This window comes from Triturus cristatus, chromosome 10 (genome assembly GCF_964204655.1).
Source record: "Triturus cristatus chromosome 10, aTriCri1.1, whole genome shotgun sequence".
Lineage (NCBI taxonomy): Eukaryota > Metazoa > Chordata > Amphibia > Caudata > Salamandridae > Triturus > Triturus cristatus.
The window spans coordinates 450,061,167-450,081,451 of NC_140593.1; the positions used below are offsets into that span (position 1 = coordinate 450,061,167).

Consider the following 20,285-nt stretch of genomic DNA (forward strand, 5'->3'; position numbering starts at 1 on the left):
GTAGAGATGGACACGCTGCCTCCCGTGGGGCCATCAGGACCTCTGTCCAGTCGTCATGGTCTAGTGTGGGCATATCCCTCAGCCATGTCAGTCGAAAGGCTGTAGTGTGGGGGCGCTATGTGTTATTAGTTATTGACAGATGTGCCTAATCTTGTGTGTGCCCATTTCCCTGTCAATAATTTACCTTCCAAGAGGCTGAACCCTGGTACAGCATGGAGAGCTCAGAGATAGGGAGTTAGAGCGTGGCACATCTGTAAATATTTGTAGAATTGATGGGAATGTAACCGAAAATCAGTCTTGAAAGGGCTTTAAGACCGTGCCTTGCATGACCTCTCCCAGAGTGGAGATCTCCATTGTGTCCCACTGTCGAAACCCTGACAAGGACACCACCCGGCCCAAGAAATCCCCCCCCCCCTCCCCCACATAATTGTGTCATCTGAGTCAACTTCCCCCACCAACTCATCAGCCGGAGCAATCGCCTCCATAACGAATCACTACTTGTGTCACCAGGGGAAGGGAATTTCTCATCTTCCTTCCCTATAGGTCTAATATTGGCATGTCACCCATCGCTCAGCACTTTGTTGCCTAAGCTGGATACGTCTGCGATGTATACAATCCATTCATTTAGAAGTAATAAATGAGATGCAGCATAGTAATTGTATGTGTCTGGTGCAGCAATACAGTCATTCTAGCTAGTCTGAAAACATGTCCAGAGGGCGATACATACCACTCCAGAGAAACTTGGTCAGGACTGTATATACTTGTCTGAACCATGCCTGGTGAATGGCAAAGATGAACAAGTTACTTACCTTCGGTAACGATGTATCTGTAAGAAACATTAGTTAGTTAGATTCCTCACCTTAGAATATCCCCAGGCGTCAGACTGGATCCGGAAGATTTTTCGTCAGCAATACCCCTTGCGCGTCGCTAGGCGTCATCTGCGGCTCCGCGTCCGTCGTCGGCGTCGTGCGCCGGAATGACGTCGTCGGAGTACTTAGACGCCGACCTCGCGCGCTGACGTCAGTTCTTGTACACAGCCTTCCGCGCCAGGAACGCAGAGCCATGCAAGATACCGACACTGGTGCCAAAAAATTCTAGGGCCCTGAAAGGGATAGCCTTAACCCTAGATGTCAGTTCGCAGAACGGGGAGGATGGATGGGCCGGTGAGGAATCTAACTAACTAATGTTTCTTACAGATACATCGTTACCGAAGGTAAGTAACTTGTTCATCTGAAAGAAACACGTTAGATTCCTCACCTTAGAATAGATACCCAAGCAATACCATCCCCGGTGGTGGGTCTGCGAACCAAGATCACACCAGAAAGTCCTGGAGGACAGAACGGCCAAAGAAGCCATCCCTCCGGACTTGGCTGTCAAGGCAATAATGCCTGGCAAACGTGTGTAGCGAAGCACACGTCGCCGCCTGACAGATGTCCTGCAAAGGGACTCCCCGTCCCAAAGCAGTAGTAGCCGCTGTGGCCCGAGTAGAATGGGCGCGCAGCCCAACAGGAGGGTCCTTTTTTGCCAAAGAATAGCAAATTTTGATACACAAGACGACCCACCGAGAGATGGTCCGTTTGTGCACAGCTTTCCCCTTCTTAGCGCCCACGTACCCAACAAAAAGCTGGTCGTCCACCCGGAACTGTTTAGTGCGGTCCAGATAAAAGGAGAGCGCACGTTTTGGGTCCAGACGGTGGAGCCTCTCTTCCTCTTTGGAAGGATGCGGAGGCGGAAAGAAGGTGGGCAAGGTGACAGACTGCCCAAGATGAAATGGAGTCACCACTTTCGGAAGAAAGGAGGGACGAGGTCGAAGGACAACCTTGTCCGGATGAACAGACAGAAAAGGAGGCTTTGAAGATAAAGCCTGGAGCTCACTCACCAGTCTAGCCGAGGTGATGGCTACCAGAAAAGCAGTCTTAAGAGTCAGAAGACGAAGAGGACAATTGTGAAGAGGCTCGAAGGGAGCGCACATCAGGAATGTCAAGACCAGATTCAAGTCCCACTGAGGCATTACAAAAGGGACAGGAGGGAACGTGTGAGTAATGCCTTTCAGAAAGCGTGTAACCACAGGGGACTTGAAAAGAGAAGGCTGATCAGGAAGCCGCAAGAAGGCGGAGATGGCAGCAAGATAACCTTTCAGGGTGCCCAGGGCAGAGCCCTGCCGGGCCAGAGAAAGAAGAAAGAGAAGAACCTCAGAAAGAGGGGCGGAAAGGGGATCCACAGCCTTTGCTGTGCACCATGCCACAAATTTGTTCCACCGGCAGGCGTATACCGTCTTTGTGGAGGGACGCCTGGCTGCCAGAATGATATCACAGACTTCAGGAGGCAAGTCAAATGGCATCAACTGCCGCCGCTCAATCTCCACGCATGGAGGTGGAGGCTGGACAGGTTCGGGTGGAGGACCGTCCCCTGCTGCTGCGACAGAAGATCCTCCCGAAGGGGCAGACGTATCGGGGGATCGGTCAACATACTGAGTAGCTCGGGATACCAGTATCTTCGTGCCCAATCCGGAGCCACCAAGATGACTTGGGCCCGGTCGTGCCTGATCTTCTTCAGCACTCTGGGCAGAAGTGGTATAGGCGGAAAGGCGTACAACAGACCGCAACTCCACTCGTGACGAAAAGCGTCGCCGAGCGAGTGCCGCCTTGGAAATTCCAACGCGCAGAACTGCTGACATTGCGCGTTCTCTTCGGTGGCGAATAGATCTAACCAAGGCTCTCCCCACTGCAGAAAGAGACCTTGCGCCACTTCGGAGTTCAGACGCCATTCGTGATCCATCATGCACCGGCGGCTGAGTTCGTCCGCTCTGGCCTTCAGAGAGCCCGCCAGATGTTGAACCACTAGGGTGACGCCCTGGTGTTCCAGCCACGTCCAGAGGCGCAGAGGGTCCACGACCCCACCCCGCCCTGTTTGTTGCAATACCACATGGCGGTGGTGTTGTCCGTGAACACCTGCACGACACTGCCCCTGACAGAGGGAAGGAAGGCTTTCAGTGCAAGTCGGATCGCTCTCAACTCCAACAGGTTGATGTGGAGACGAGACTCCGCCGGAGACCAGAGGCCTCTGATCTCCGCCTCTCCCATATGGCCACCCCAGCCCAGGAGGGACGCATCCGTCACTACGACATGCTCCGGTTGGGGAAGGGAGAGGCTCCTGCCCATGACCCAATCGCGGTCCGTGAGCCACCACTGCAACTGTTGTGCAGTGCCCTCCGAGATCAAGACATGGTCGGACAGGTTGCCGTGATGCTGGGCCCACTGAAACTTCAGGTCCCACTGCAGAGCCCGCATGCGCCGCCTGGCGTGATGCACTAGTAGGATGCAGGAGGCCATCAGCCCCAGAAGCCGCAACACTAGCCTGACCGAAACCCAGGATAGAGGCCGAAAGATGGGAATCAGGGCCTGTATATCCCGGACCCGCTGTTCCGGTGGATAGACCCGGAACTGCGCCGAATCGAGAACTGCTCCGATGAAGAGGAGCTGTTGAGAGGGACTCAGGTGTGACTTCGGCACGTTGATGGAAAATCCCAGCAAATGCAGGAGATCCGCCGTAGTCTGGAGGTGGGAGACGACTGCCTGGGGCGAGCCCGCCTTCAACAACCAGTCGTCGAGATAGGGGAAGACTGGAACCCCTGATCTGCGCAGATGAGCTGCGACCACCGCCATCACTTTCGTGAACACCCGAGGGGCACTGGTGAGGCCGAAGGGGAGCACGGTAAACTGAAAATGCTCGTGGCCCCCCGTGAACCGCAGGTAACGCCGGTGGGCCGGCAGGACGGGGATATGGAAATATGCGTCCTGCAAGTCCAACGCTACCATCCAGTCTCCGGGGTCTAGGGCAGCTAGAACCTGAGCCAAGGTTAACATCTTGAACCTTTCCTTTCGGAGGAAGGCATTGACGTTCCGGAGGTCCAGATGGGGCGTAGGCCCCCTTTGCCCTTCTTGGGAACCAGAAAGTAGTGGGAATAGCAACCACGACCTACTTCTGGACTCGGAACGCGCTCGACGGCCCCCTTGGCCAAGAGGGCCGAAACTTCCTCGCGGAGAAGATTCAAATGATCCCCCGAGATACGGTGGAGCTGCGGTGGCATGGCTGGAGGGGTCGTCTCGAAGGGGAGGGAGTAGCCCCTTCGGACGATTTGCAGCACCCACCTGTCCGATGTAATGGACCGCCAGTGGAGCAGGTGATGGCGAACTCTGCCGCCCACTGGCGTGGAATGGGCCTGAAAGCTCGGACTAGGAAGGCTTTGAGGCGGATGCTGCCGGGGTGGATGTGGGCTGACCACGTCGTCCTCCAGATCCGCCACGGCGGAAACCACGTCCGCGCGCAGGTTGGTTCTGCGGCTGGTGGCTGGGCGGACGTGAGGAGGCGCCCCTTCCTTGGCCACGAAAGGGGCGAAAAGCGGAGGTGTGCGCCCGCGGAGCCGAGAGGCCCAAGGACTTGGCCGTAGCCCGGGAGTCCTTAAAGCGGTTCAGCGCACTGTCCGCCTTCTCACCAAACAGGCGAGTGCCATCAAAGGGCATGTCCATGAGGGTGTTCTGGACATCCCCGGAAAATGACGTGGACCGCATCCAGGCGTGGCGACGGAGTGCCACCGTGGTGGAAATCGCCCGAGCGAGTCCGTGGTGTCAAGCCCACATCGTATGGCGTGCCACGCTGCATCCCTCCCATCGGCCAAAGCCTGGTTAAGACGTGTCCGGACCTCCTCCGGACACAGGGGCAGCACGTCCTCCACCGTATCCCACAGAGAATGGGAATAACGGTCCAAGAGACAGGCGGTGTTTAAAGACCGCAGGCCCAAACTAAGGGACGAGAACAGTTTCTTGCCAAACTGCTCGAGTCTCTTGGAATCCCGGTCCGGCGGAGCGGTCGGGAAGGAGGATTGGGAGGTAGAGGCCTGGATAACCAGACTCTCGGGGGTGGGGTGTTGGGACAGGAAACTGGGGTCGCCCGGAGCAGGGCGGTGGCGCCTGGCGACGTTCCTATCCACAGGAGGAACTGTGGAGGGCTTGGACCAGGTGCCCTGCAGAACGTCAGTGAGGGCCTCATTGAACGGCAGCAGAGGCTCAGTGGAGCTTGCTACGGTTTGAAGCACCTCAGTGAGGATGTTAGTCCTCACAGCCACGGCAGGCAGCTCGAGCCCAAGGGCTGCGGCCGCCTTGCGCAGCACCACAGAAAATGCTGCACCCTCCTCCGAAGCCACAGTCGGAGGAGAAGTGAATCCAGTGTCTGGCGATGTATCAAGACCACTGGCCTCCCCCAGTTCATCTGCCCAGTCCTGTGAAAGCTGCGACTGAACAGCCAGAGGGTCCTCAAACCCCTCCCAGTCGCCCCCGTCGTCCGATTCCTGATAAACAGGAGGAATGATCGGAGCCGGACTGTAGAGATGAAGGGTCTCAAGCGGCGCCGGACGCGGCGTCTGTCGACGCCGGGTCCGGAATAGGGCTAAACTGGGGTTGGACGGCGACGGCGGCACCGGAGGTGTAGGCGTCTGCGGCGCCGGTGACGGCGTCGGTGGGTCATGCGCCGGCGCCGGTGGAGGAGTGGTTAGGTCAACCGGCGTCGACGGGGGCCCAGGCATGGGCCCCGCGGGGACCTGCGGCGTCGAGATCGGAGTCGTCGACGGGGCCGAAGCCGCCGGCAGGCAGGGTCGCCCAGTCGAGCCCGCGGGGCCCGAAGGCGCGCCAGCGGGCGTCGACGGCAGGGCCAGGCCCCTCATGGCCGAGAGGAAGGCACTGACCTCCGCCGGCGTCGCGTTAGTCCCAGGGACCGGAGGGTATGGGGACGGGCGCGGCGCCTGCGGCTCCGCCAGAGCCGCGGGGGTGGAACCACTGGGACCCTCGGCCGAGTCGCGCGACCGGCGAGGGGAGTCCGAAGAGCGATGTCGCCGCTTGGACTTCTTAGAGCGTTTGGACTTACCAGACGACTTGGAGCCCGACGATCGATGGTGGCGTCGGCTAGGGCTCCGCGAGCGATCCTTGGACCTCCTCCTGGACCGGGATCGCGCACGACGCGGAGCCGAGTGGCGAAGCTCGAGAAGCTTGCGGGACCGCTCCCGCCGAGCCTTCGAAGTCAGGGCCTGGCAATCGGAACACGACTCCGCGTCGTGGTCGGGGCCTAAACAGTAGAGGCACCGGCGGTGGTGGTCGGTCACCGACATCAGTCGATGGCAATCCTCGCAAGCCTTGAACCCAGGCATCCTACCGGCACCAGATGTCGACAGACAAGGATCAAAAGTGATCAAAAAAGATTTAGTCAAAAAAGACTAAAAGGGGTAGCTCTCCCGGATCTGCGCTTACTGGCGCGGAAAAAAGAAGAACTGACGTCAGCGCGCGAGGGCGGCGTCTAAGTACTCCGACGACGTCATTCCGGCGCACGACGCCGACGACGGACGCGGAGCCGCAGACGACGCCTAGCGACGCGCAAGGGGTATTGCTGACGAAAAATCTTCCGGATCCAGTCTGACGCCTGGGGATATTCTAAGGTGAGGAATCTAACTAACGTGTTTCTTTCAGATATAATTTTGTAGGTGCTATAAAATCAGAGGCATTGAGACCATCTTAAATATCGAGCGAGCCAGCAGAAAATGTTTTTGTTTTTAAATCTAAGAGCTTAGTTTAACATCTTTGAATTTAATTTTAAAACTCTGAATGCACTGAAATCAAGCTAGATTAAATGCCAAGTTATCATTAACCGGAAACTGTCCACATCATTGTTCTAGTGATAATTGGAAAGTTCAAGAAGCTTCTGTGACCATATGTGGAAAGAGTGCAATTACCATCATTAGAGTTCATAACATATGAACAATTACTGGTGCAATCGCAAACACACATGCAACAGCATGATTAATTTGTAAAGAACGCCATTATTTCAGATGTGTGCTTCAAAACACCAATAAAACATAACAATTTTGTTAAGATGTCAATCAATAGCTTCGGTGGCATACATTTTCAAGCGTTATTCTTAATAGAAAATATGGATAGGTGCAGATTATAGTCTGAGTAATGGTATTGTTACTTGGTATAAAAAGTATGTTTAGACAGCTCACAAGTGCTTCCATAAGACTTTTCCTTTCAGTTTCTAGCAAACCATTTCCATCTGCAAATCGCCAGAGCAAACCTTGCATCATCTTTCGCATAATTAAAATAAGTGAACAGCAATTAGTTTACTATCATGTGTTCTGTTAGTTGTTTGTTCAAGAATTACCAGAGACAAAAAACCATGCAAGAAAAAACAGTAGACTGAAGAGAAAATACAAACTGAAACTTAGAGAGCAGCTTTGCGTCCATAGTTTGGATTCTTGAAATTATTTATAGGACTCTTGTAAATGGGATTCTCTTGCTGAAGTAGAAAAAGCAGTAGTCAAAGGAATGATATAAAAATAAACAAACATAAGTAACGTTCAGGAGGTAGAAAACACCAGAAAGGGAGGAGAAAGGAATTAGTAATTTTAACCCAGTAGAAAAGAAATCCCACCTTTCCGCTGAGATCAAAAGACCACACATATAGATAGTCCAAGCTAAAATGACGAGGAATGTGTCACAGAAAACCCTTTGGAGTCTAAAAGGATGTAGGATATATATTCATAGTAAATGCCCATAAATAATTCTGGTCAAACTGTTCAAATAATTAATTTGAAAATAAATGTTTAGACTGTTGCCTTTATCTAAATTTGTTTGGACAAGATAGGACCTACAATCTTCCAATCAAGGCTGTGAGAAGCGCCCTGCAAATTGTCCCAGTGGAAGGGAGACCACTAAACTGCAAACCTCACCAATCTGGTGTCCTTGTCCTTTTACGGCCCCTTCGCTCTTCACCAGCCAGTATAATTCCTTCAGCACCTACGACAATTAAATATCCCCCTTTCTATTTGCTGTCCAGGGTCTCTGTCACTACAAATATAAGAATTGCAGAGCATGAAGGAAGCATTGTTGATTACTTTGCAAATTGAAGACTATGTTGATGGAGTCATGTTGCTTTTATGTATGATGGTTAGTTTTACAACTGATAATTAAAATTGAAGATTGATTTCAAAAACTGTTCTTTGGTTGTTTGTACCAATTCAATTTGAATTTAATGTTGGCTACCTTTTCTGACTAATATATCTGACTTGTTCATCTGATAAGCATTTGACAAAGTTAATGAGCTCTATCGTGGTCACATAAATAAGTTTACATGCTAGAAATAAGTGGCTTGAAGCTATTCTACATTCACATACTGTGCTTCTAGTTTTTTTAAATGTCACAAATTCCAAGTCTAGACTTGGTGTGACCAAAATAGCTGGCACGCCCACATTGTTGTTTCACGGAATCTTGCAGGCGATTGTTAAATGGTTCGTTATTTAGATATAAATGTTTTGATATCTCCTCTTGCTATTGTATGCAATTTAAAGCCACCAATAAGAAAGGTATTAAAAAAATAGCAACAGTTTGGCAAATCAGACTGGTATTTGAAGTGTACAATATGCATCAAATCGATTTGGGAATTGATCACGAGCACTTTGCTTTTAAATTCAAAATGCACTTTTCAGTTTATCATACTGTAATTATCTGGCTTATGGTATCAAAATCTGAAAATTTAGCACCAGTGGATTACAGTCTCAAAGAGGAATCCTATAGTTTTATATTTATGACTGAATCTATATCATTCAAAATAACAACATTAGCGAAATGTGTTTTAACAACTTCCTAGGTGCATGCACAATAAAATACTCTACAAGTATTTTGTGTACATATTGGTAGCTTTTAACAAGCATCAGGTTTTCGATTAGAAAGAGGTTAGGTACTTTATCTCTCTTAAACCTTACTTACCTTCCAAATAACGTTCTGTAATGCTGCATTACTCAGACTTTACCATTTTTACAGCTGAAGATTTCCAAAATGCAAATATTTGCTAATATTTCCAGCTTGATTGCCTGCTTTGGTGGCAGGAACAATAGTTAGGTTACCTACCACTAAGGAGAAAAAGCTGGTATGATCACATTCAATGTATGCTACACATAACTGGTTTCCACTTTGTTTGACAATACACTTCCTGTAATTTCTTTTGAATTAAAAAATGTATCTGGTCCCCAGAATAAACCGCTGCATTTGTTTTAATGACATAACAGCATTGTCCTCCAAATCAGAGTTTGCAATAATGGCAAGATGAGTGGTTATAGCATTCTTAACGCTTTTCCAGGGAAAGGACAGAAGGTAAATACTAGATCCTGCTAGTGTTATGTGAAGGAGAGGTGGTGTCAAAACTTTGAAATAAAAATTCTTATAGCCTAAAAAAGGAATCCTTTTCCTCCAGCATTCATATAATTCCAAGCTTGTATACTTCAAGTAGAGCTTTGGAAACTATTGATAGAACTCCCATTGTAATAAACATAGCACAAAAGGAGGGATAAGGTTATAGTATGCCTCGTACAGATAAGTGTGATCTTCAGTGTGGGTTTCATGGATCAATTTGCACAGAAAACCAAAACGTCGTTCAACTTAAATTGTTTCCCAGTAGCATCTTGCACAGCATTAAATACCTAGGCTCCTGTGACCTACTGACAACACTTATGTAATTTAACATTTTCTCTAGCTGGTCGTGGGCATGAACCCAAAACTAACCACCAAAAACACAGGGAATCAAGTGTTCTAAAAGAAAATAAGCATTTGCAAAGCCAACAGGTCACCCTTAAGTGAGCCTTTTAACCACGTTGGACAGCAGCAAGTCTAAAACTTAGGGTAATACAAGTGCTATGACGCTGGCCACGTCATAGCAATATTTATTTCCTAGTGCAGGTGGGCAACATGAACAACTGAAAGGACGGTGGGAGGGATAACGGGAGGGAGACTGAGGCTATACTACTCCATCCCAGATGGGTAAACATGGTTTTGGATGCCAGGTGGGCCAGATGACTATGGTCAACAGAATGAGTACGCTTCCAGCCCTGCATGTCCCAATAAAAGGTATGGGCTTGTATCCCAGCATAAAAACAGCATTTGGCTCTAAAGCCTGGCCTGAATGTAGCAGAAAAGGTTTTGGGGTCACTGTGAAGTTAGGTAAACTATGCTCCCTCCTAGAGAGCTGCACGCAGCGTAGCAGAGGTGTCCCACATTTGGTTGCTTGTCAGCCCTCTTATGGCTGCCAAATGACTGTCGTGTGACATCTTCATTCAGTCTTGGCTTTTCAGTCACCCCCACTTAGTATTCCAACAGTTTTTCTGAGGCCTTACAATGTTGAAACTAAACTACAAGAACCAGAATACAACGTGATGTTGGCTAAAAAGTAGAGATTGGCTGAAGATGTTGCATCAAGCTGTCTATATAGTAGACCAAAATGAGGTAAACTGTTTAAAGAGTCCAGGCAAACCCCAATTGGCTGAAGGAGGCACAAATGATAACCCAAATGATCTCATTTGTGGACTGTGGGACCATGGTGCCACCATCACCTCCCTCAGGCTTGGGCTGTGGGATTCTGGTGCAGAGGCACTTTGGGGTGTCGGGTGGCCACGGTCGCCGCTCTCCCTCTGTACTGGTTCTGTAGAAGAGGGGCAAACAGGAAAGCTGGGCCACTATGGATGTGGGACTCACTGTCCCAGACGCCCCTCGACATGCAGGTTGGTTTTCCTCAGTGTTGGTGTCCGGGCTGGACACAACAAGCCTTGGCTGTGGCAAGGGATCTGGTAACCCAGGTATTGGTACTGTGCGGCTCCGGTTGGTCCTGGTGTCCCCACACTTGGAGGGAGGGCGGATCTGACCATGGGAACACAGCGACCTCTTGTAAGGCCGGTTCAGCATCGGTAGTCCCGTTAAGCGGCAGGACGGTGAACTGGACCTTGCTTCTTTGGTGCCTGCGACTGCAGGAGACTAGCTCCTCTACTCTAACAGTTCTCTGGCGATTTATGAAGCACTAGCAGCCCTCTGGGTTTCATGGAGTCTGCACAGTGGCAGGAAGTCTTTTTCCACGAGGGTCAGGTGCAGCAGGCAGGCTGTCAGGGTTCACACCAAATCAGTTGTTGCTCCTCTGGTCAGCCAACTTCAATCCACTTGTGTGTCAGTCAAATCTGAGGTCCTGGCCTGAGTGGTGCCACCTAAATACTGTATTTTGGGGCGGTATAGGGAGTGTCCGGTAGTAGCCAGTGGGCTACCTACCTTTAAGGTGACTACACCCTCTGTATTACCACTTCCTGTGGGAAGTGGGCATACCCCTGACCCAGAGCACCTACTTCCATCAAAAGCCAAGATGGTGGAATTTTCCTAGTTGTATTCACTTCAAGTAGTCCACCTCAGGGGTGGTACTAGCCTTAGAGTGAACACACCTCCTGACTAGCTCATTTTCACGCCAGTCCAGCTGCCAAATGGGCCCTGGGCAGAGGGTGATATTTCCCCCGTCTGGCCTTTGAAGACCCTGCCTTAATATGCAGATTACCAGTCATCCTGCTTGACCAGTTAACTAACACTGGCACAGGGGACCTGGCTAGCAGTTTCCTACAGATTTCACATATGACAAGCTACTTGGCATCCACGCCACCCTAACCTGCTCACTTCTGGAGGGGTGGTTTGTACAGGCAGCAATGAGCCAAACGTGCCAGACTGTGTTAAACAGCCAAAAAGAAAAATTTATTGTGCAGCATGAAGTGCGTGTTAAATTAACTAATGTTCAGAAATTAAGATGATCATGCCCGCTCTGCCCCTCCAACCACACCTTAGAAAAATATTATTCATTCACTGCTGGAAGCGAAGAGAGATCCATCCTTTGTCTAGTTTCTTTACCAACTATATTATGCATTTACTGTATGGAAGGACAATTGGACACTGCAGCTGAAAACAAGGTTATACTTTGCACCAACTTGCAGTATGTGTGTTATGTGTGTCACACATCACAGCCAAGGCAAAACACAAGAACGGTTGAGTGTAGCTCCCTCTGAAGCGGCAAGTGAGGGATAATGTACCATAAAAGTCAAACAAAGGATAAAACACATTACACACAATTATTTCAAATATAATCAATCACGGTTAAAAATATCAGTAAAATAGCAAAATCCAGTGTACTTAAAAACAATTAAAATTAGAATTGCAAAATTGTGTGGTCAGTAACAGAAACAAACACCTAGACTCCCTTCCTCACAGAGCAGAATTACAGATACACATAAGAATCGGGTTACTGGAAGGGCGAAGCAATCCTTTATGTACACTTTTCCTGATCCTCCACATTGCTAACAAAAAGCGGGATACAGCAAAAGTCAGACATTGTCTAGCATCAGTCTTTAGGATGCAAAGGGCAGTCTGGTGTTCCCTTGTACTTACAGACAGGAAGTATCAACTTTTTTCCTGCTCTTTGAATATGCCAGACAGAAAAATAAAAACATGTTCTTCTGTTTCCCTATTTGCTTCGCAATAACACAGGTGCACCTACAAGAATCTGGTTTGCTAGCCCATCTGCCAGGAAAGGAGGCAATTGGCAGTGTACTATATCTAAACTGCAAATATAGTTTCCTAGCTAAGGGGGGGGTTTTATCTAAGAATTGTTCGGTCCTACCTCTCAAGGTCAAGGGTGTTCAAGATGGGCTGCAGCGACTCAGCCGATTGCCCCAGGGGGTGTGGAGAAGTGGGCACGTTCTACCACACATTTTGGACTTGTCCGCTGATCCAAACCTTCTGGCCAGGAATAATAGAGAAAAATGAGGGAAGTAATAAGGCCACCTTCCCACTCGAAGTCAGATGGCTGCTGCTGGGTGTGTTGGGGGAAGAGAAATGGCCCAGCCACATATGTACTTGGCTAAACATAGCAGCAGGGGTGGCAAAGGGTAACTTAGCCAGACTATAGGGGGCAAGCAGGTCCCCAACGATTAGGGAATGAGAAGAGGACAGACTGGTGCCAGCTAGCGGAACACTCAACATACCACGCCCGAGGCTGCACCTGTAAATTCAAAAAGATATGGGGTCCATGGAAACTCCAACAGCTGGGCCGAGGAAGGCGATGGGGGGCGGTCTCCACAATATAAATAGTCAGGGAGGAGAGGCCGAAACACTCCTTAACTGGGCTGGGTATGCTTCAAGGAAACAGAGCGGGGTCAAGTATTTGGATTGTTGTGGAGGAGGCCCCCTGCAAGCGGCCCTTAAATGTAGATCGCATTGCCTTTGATTTGTGTTCTCAACTGCTTAATAAGAAGAAAAAGAAAAAAAAAAAGAGATTTTGTTCCAAGTTATAAGTAACCTTGATCTACAGAAAAATATGAGTCAGAGTACGATGACTGGGGGATGCCAACATTCTGCCCATTTTATACCACCAATTTTAACAATTTTTTAACAATTGTGCGTGTGGGCTCTGGCTTAATCCACAGGGCAGCACACCACACCTTTGTTAAAGTGTCTTTAATATATCTAATCCATGGAATACTTCCTGACCCAAGGGAACATAACACTTCTTTAAGGCCCTCCCGACAGGAATGTAACTTGGGTGAGGCCCAGATTCGCCTCCAATAGAAAATGGGCCTAATTCCAGCCCCCTCTGTGATTGACTTGAGTCCCAGGTCTAGCCTATGTGGAGCAGTGGTTTACTGGCAGGAAGCCCCAATAACTAGCCTAGAAAGTTATTCTCAGAAACTAGCAATTTTGGCATAGCCATATGCTCCCTAAGCTCAGCCCTGTAAAGGGCAGGTCTCATGGCCTGCGCTTTATAAATTTGTACTATCGGGGTTGTTGGGACGGAAATAGAACCTTTGTTGTGCTCCAAGTAAAGCCCCTGTATGTTGCAACCAACGTTTTTCAATATGACTGCACCAATCCAGTTCTGTAAGGGTCAGCCCAAGGTAATCAAAAACCTTCACACTGTCTAAAAGGACACCAGTGAGATTAGGATTTGGTCGGTAATAAAATAAATATGTGAATTTAATGTAATGGTTTCAGCTGGGCTCCTGTAGAATATGCTATTTCTGTTTCGGCAAGCTTATGCCCCTCACCAACTCACAAAAACCTCATCAATTAGACATATCAATATAGTAATTGGCCTGTTCCTGAATGAAGTGGAAAACAAACAGCGCGGCTAGGCATGGCGCATGCATCACTTGCCACTGCCAAATTGAAAAACTTGGCAAATGCTTTGGAGGAGGTCTAATTGAGCAGTCTTCATTATCTTGACCGCCTTCAATATACACCCAAATACCACAAAACACTTCTTCAAATTGTTATACTGAAAAGAGCGACCCACAAATATTAAAATATGCATAATATCAGAATAAATGAAAACCTACCGTGTCCCACTTGGCATTCGATTTCTCCTTTTCGAACTTGGCGAACTCTCTCCTGTCATGAATGATCATTAGTAGCTTCCAGATAAGCAGCAATGCAAGGCCAATGAGAACAATTCCAGCAACGACACCAGCTACAATCGGAATTATGTCAGGACCACTGGGACACTCTGGTAAGTGAATAGAAACAGACACATTAAGCACACTGCATGAGCTTTTATAAACCAGACATTTAAAACATTGGTATTACAGCCTTGATAACTAATCTGTGTTAGCAGAGAGAAAATCAATAATGATACTTCTCCCCATAGGGTCATTCATTCAAAAGCAAGGCTTCATGGTTTGTGAAAAACAAAGAAAAAAGGGTTAAATGTCAGTGCCACAAGTGCACCAGGCCAGCTGAAGTACTCATGTCAAGGCAAGCAGAGCTACATTTACGATTTCCTGACCACAGTGAATCACTGCAGCATGGATAGGCCACAAACCCATGGGAGTGACATAACTGTACTGGGTATAAAACTAGTTTTCACTTTCGCAACACTTTCCCAGTAGGTCTACACACTTCAAGAATGCCCCATCAAAAAAGAACGTACGGTGCTTTTTTAAGACCGTTGTCACTAAATTCATACTAGCTCAGCTCAGAGTGCTCTGTGCTTGCACATATCACATGCCTGACCAAACTGACTTTGTTTGGAAATAAGATTTTACATTCATGGCAGACTTCCCCCACACAAAAGCTCCCTTAGAACATCTTATATTAGCTCCTCACTAGCTATTCCATCTATACTCACTACTATCTCTGCCCCAACCAGGACATTCTATCTTCAAGCTCATATTTCCTGTCGAGTACAGGTGCAGGAGGACTAAGGAGAGTGCAGGCGCCGGAGATGTTTTGAGACACCCCCCCCCCCTACAGAGCTAAAATACTCCACATTGAGCACAGATGATGACCTGTACAAACGTTTTGCCGGTGTCCATAAATATGTGGTACTTTAACCGTCCCGACGTATAACTTTAGTCTTTCCATGGTCCTGAGGAGGCCAATAATGAGTAGGACCGAAACACGTCCACCTTTTATAAAGAGGAGCCAACCAATGAACAAAATGTGTGAATAGAATATAAACAGGGCAACCAAAGGATTCTTTTGAGAGACTGTTCCTCATCGAAATGTGTGCACAGGTGTATGTAAAAAAGAAGATGAAGAAAATTGACAATTATAAAGGGGGGGGGGGTTGAAGCAGTGGAAGAGAGTATTTTTGAACAAGTGACCGTCCAAAAGAAAAGTGTAAACCTATTGGATCATTTGCTATTTCTTTGCATATTGTCCCCATTTTGGGCCATGTTGGATTTAAGCCAAGGCCCCGTTGGGTGATGTGGGCGAGCTTATTTCATGGTTATGAACTGAAACACAGTAAACCGCTACAAGTCAGAAGAGTGGCTAATCTAACCAGTGGAAGATCCAACCAGGACCCTTGCCAAGATAAGGATGTTTGTCCAGTTTGATGGATTCTTTTTAATTTTAAGGGGCAATGTTTTTTTTCTAAGCTTGATGTCTAAATGCTTGACACATATCTTCAACCTGACCAAGTGGTCCCCTGGCTCAGGATGTCAATGTTATGCGACGTTCACACACTGTTCTGAGCTTGTCTCCCAAGCTATAGGCTTCCATCCAGCATACCAGCTAAAGAGGTGCATAAGATTGCACAACTTACCAACACTAGAGAGGTTCACAAGAGAAGTGGGTTGAGATGAAATGAGTGGATCTGTCTTGGAGACGGTGCACTTGGGAAGCAGAGGAGGCAGGCTCATCAAAAGCGTGTCTACACTCTTGTAAGAAAGTGCCCTCTTTTTGCATGGTTGCCCACACTTTTTTGCTGAACTGCTGATGTGCTTTGACTGAGTGTGCCCTGGGTTCCTGCCAAACAGGTACCCATGTTCTTTCCCTAAACTGCATTGCAAACAAAACACAATTGGCACTCTCCGGCCACAGGTCGGGGAAGGCCTCTAAGGGCTGCAGAACTTACTGTGCCACCTTTAGAGGCCGTGTACGTGTACACACACACGTGTACACACACACACACGTGTACACACACACACACGTGTACACACACATGTACACACACACGTGTACACACACACATGTACACACACACACATGTACACACACGTGTACACATACACACACACACACACACACACACACCTCCCAGCCTTTGCATGCTGTGCCCTGGCACAGGTCAAGTCACCCCTCTAGCTGGGTGCACTATACCAGTGGTGAGGGTACAGGTGCATGAGCCCTGAACCCCTGCAGTGTCTAAGTCAATTCTTAGACATTGTAAGTGCAGTACTGTCATTAAGAGTATATGGTGCTGGGAGTTTGTCATTACGTACTCCACCCAACTATAAAGGCTTTACTGAAAACTTGGAAGTTTGGTATCAAACTTCTCAGCACATTAAACCTGCACCGATACCAGTGTGGGATTTAATGAAAAATGCACACAGATGGCATCTTAGCCTAACAGTGTCCAGGCTGAGTGGCTTCTTACCAGCTGCCACCACCAGACAGGTTTCTGGACCCCTAGATCCAGAGCCTGCTGCTCTCGGGGGTCTGAAACAATCAATGCACATCCTGGACGAGGTGCCAAGCCTCCTCCCCAGGATGGGCAGGGTCCACTAAGGGGTAGGTTCAAAGCTTGCCGCGTTTGTGAGTTTCCCAAGGCCCTTTGCTGCTTCCAGCAACTGGCCCACACTGGTTCAGACCCCCGCTTTGTTCGGGAGAATCGGCGGGAAAACAAAGTGAGGAAGGGAGATGTGCCCAACTTTGCCAACCCCACCCCTCAGGTGGTGGAGGCGAGGTGAAACAACTCAGTCTCCGACATCTTGCAGATGGGGGGGGATCCAGCCAACCAGAGTGAGGCATATGCCCCCCTCCCACTGGAGGGTGGCATAATAGGGGGTGTACCCACCTCAAGGAAGGGACCAATTGGTCCCAACCTTTACCTACCTTTAACGCCCCGAAATCTAGTGTTTAGGGGCACCCCGGAACCTTGCCTCCTCAGACAAGAACCAACCAAGAGAAAAAGAAGGACCGAAGAGCAGTGCTGAAACTAAGAAGGACGCCCACTGACTTGGCCCCTGCCCTACCGTCCTAACCACACCTCGAAACTGCAGAAGCGAAATCCCGTGTGTCCTGCAGCCAGCAACCTCAAGAACACAGAGGACCTGCCGTGCCTTCGACAGAAAAGACTCGGTCTCCCGTAAGCACTGGATTTGCTTACCCAAACTCTGGCTTCAGCCAAATACGCGTGTCTGCACCACTCTGCACCAAGCTCCTACGGCCCGAGTTCAAGTTGCCCAACACCACGAGGAGGCCTCCCCGGCGATCCTGTCCTGAGATCTTGTTACCTCTGACCTGCCTTGTATCTCCCAGCGAAGCCTGAAGGATCTTTCCAGAGGATCCCCCCCGACCGCGACCGGAGCTGGTAAGGAAAACACAACGCTTAAAGATACCCCTGCACCCGAAAGTCACACAGCCTAGGGTGGCCCAACAGACAGTATCCCAGCATCCCAACTTACCTCTCCAACCGGTGGTCACCTCCAGAAGATCTTCGTCCCCGGGCCTGCAGTCTGTTGAAACCGGAGAATCCCCATTGAAATCAACAGACCACTCGAGGCCAAAGCAGCACCCTGCACCCAGCCGCCCCTGTGCCACTGCGGGTGTACTTTAGGTGCCAACTCAGATCCCCCTTTGCCCGGAGCTAAACCCCAGGAGCTTTGCCCCCACAACCATGAGGCCTGCTCTTAAGCAGCCACCAACCAGAGGCTCCCTACCCCCCCCTTTGAATAAAATTGGGAATCAGCACCCGGACGCCCTTGTGCCGCTGAGGGTGTAACAAGAGGGCATCCTTGACCCTGGGGGCACCCTTGATCTAACCCCAGAAACTCAACCCCAAAGACTGAGTACTTACCTGGTAACCGATCAATTCATTTCTCTCCATAGGAATAGATTGACTGGTTTTCTCTGAAAAACATTCTACATGTGGAGTAGATTTGTATGGGAACCTGAATAACTACAAATGTGCAAAACTGATTTTACTTACCTTTTCTCTAGGAAATGTCCCAGTGTGATATTTAGGCATATCACACGGAGGAGAAAAAGTAACTTAAAAAGTAATCTAAAAAGTAACTGAAAAGTATTCTGTACTGTAATTTAGATATTTTGACTTCCCTTTATTTCAATCACACTGCACGTGAACCTGCATTTAGAGGTAAACACTGCATAAGATTTTGCAAAGCATTTATTTCACTTACCTGTGCCAGGCTTGGTTCTAGAACTAAAATAACTTAACCATATTGGTATACAAACACAATTGGTCTGAGTTCAGTCTTTGAGTGTGTGACATCATTTGCTAATTGAGGGTGTACAACAAATGCTTAACACTACCCTCTGATAAAGTCTTACTGCTCGCCCACACTACCACAAATTAAACGGACCATCATTAGCCACTGCCGATTTCTGAAGTGATGGAAAATGAGGCAGATGGTGAAAACGTATCGGACCAGTATGATACACTGTGCTAAAGATGGGAAGGGGAAACAAGATTCAAACAAACACAGTTTGCAACTTATCCACCTCTTCTCTCATGGTTGTTGTTGAAGTGTATGCTATATGAAACATGAGATACTAATATACTCCATGAATCTAGCCATTTACCATTATGATCTGGAGGAAAAGAGCGGACTGAATATAACTCACTACTTTTTGTATGTCCTAAAAAAGTGCTTGTTTAAGATAGCTTATATAAAGACGGCCAGTGATTGGTTGTGCTCCTTTCACCCATTAGATCCTTACTTTCCTTGTCTGGGGGTGGCCCAAAGTTGATGAAATATTGGCTTTCTTTGCAGTGGAAGTTATGGTTGAGTCTGCAGGCACTGTGTCCTTTATGTATGGAGGGTCCTTTGATGAGTGCTTATACTTTCTCAGCCCTCAGTGTCACCAACCTGCAAGTAGCAGGCGCTTTGAAAGCTTCCCTCCCCTGGTCCAGAACACTGGGTAGCATTGTCTGTGATGGAATTAAAGTCTATAGGAGGAAGCATGACTGAGTCTTCTCTGCAAGCTGAACTCCATATTTATCAGCAGCCTTTTTTTTAAAACAAATTTTATTTGCCAAGTTGCACAGATATTGCAGGGCTCTGTACTCCAGAGACAACTGCACAATCAAACCATACACAAATAATGACTTGGACATTTTTCAGATAAATAGGAAAAAGAAAAAAACAAAGAATATAAAGATTGCTCCAACACCCTCCCCCTGCAACCCTCCCCCTCCCACCAATCGCACTAAGTCCTCACAATCCGGAACAAAGCTTGGAAATAAAGCAGGGGGTCTTCCCCTCCGGGCACCCCCCAACACCACACCTCCACTCTCCGAATTTGGAAATATGAATTATCCCAGAGGGTGGGCCTCTGTTGCTGATGCCGGTTCCAACAGCAGGCCCCGATAATCCGCCCATCATTTCCAAATCTTGTAGTGTTTGTGCGGGCACCCCCTAGCAGCAAAGATGGGTTGCTCCAGCCCCATGCAGAAGTCCAGGCCATTCTTCCATGCAGCCACCAAGGCGCCCTTGGTGCCTTCCATACCTTGGCTATGTCCCTTTTCGCTAGAGCAAAGGCCAATTGCATTAGGTGCCGCTTGTAAATATTGCCTCCTATCCCCTCCATAGCATGGAGCAGAGCAAGTCGCGGTGTGCAGGGGAGCTACCACCCCAGGACTTGCGAGAGACCGGTAAATACCCCCCTCCAGAAATGATCTAGGGAAAGATAATGCCATACTGTATGAATAAATGTACCCTCCTCCTGGCAGCATCAAAGACACATGGGAGAGGCTATCAGCCCCGCCTTCCACAGGCGCACTCGTGTAAAATAAACCCGGTGTAAATAATTGAACTGGACGAGGCGAAGTCGTACTGCTATGGCCGCCCCCCGCAGAGCAGCTAGGGCCGCGGTCCAGTCCTCCTCTAGCGGACCCACATCGCCCTCCCAGTCTCCCCGGAGTTT

At 48.7% G+C, this 20,285-nt stretch overlaps 1 protein-coding gene across 4 annotated transcripts in view; it reads right to left on the reverse strand.

The window, feature by feature from the left end:
* The window catches only part of ITGB1 (integrin subunit beta 1), a 324,864-nt gene that overhangs the window by 10,022 nt on the left and 294,557 nt on the right, over window positions 1–20,285 (reverse strand). For 2 of the 4 annotated variants that reach the window (XM_085631854.1, XM_085631855.1), the window contains exons 15-16: window positions 14,231–14,397; window positions 7,261–7,341 (exon numbers count right to left, since the gene is read on the reverse strand). In XM_085631854.1, the coding sequence (XP_085487980.1) occupies window positions 7,267–7,341; window positions 14,231–14,397 (242 nt within the window). In that variant the 3' untranslated portion in view covers window positions 7,261–7,266. The remainder of the gene's footprint in view (window positions 1–7,260; window positions 7,342–14,230; window positions 14,398–20,285) is intronic. The other 2 variants (XM_085631856.1, XM_085631857.1) reach the window with 1 other exon arrangement.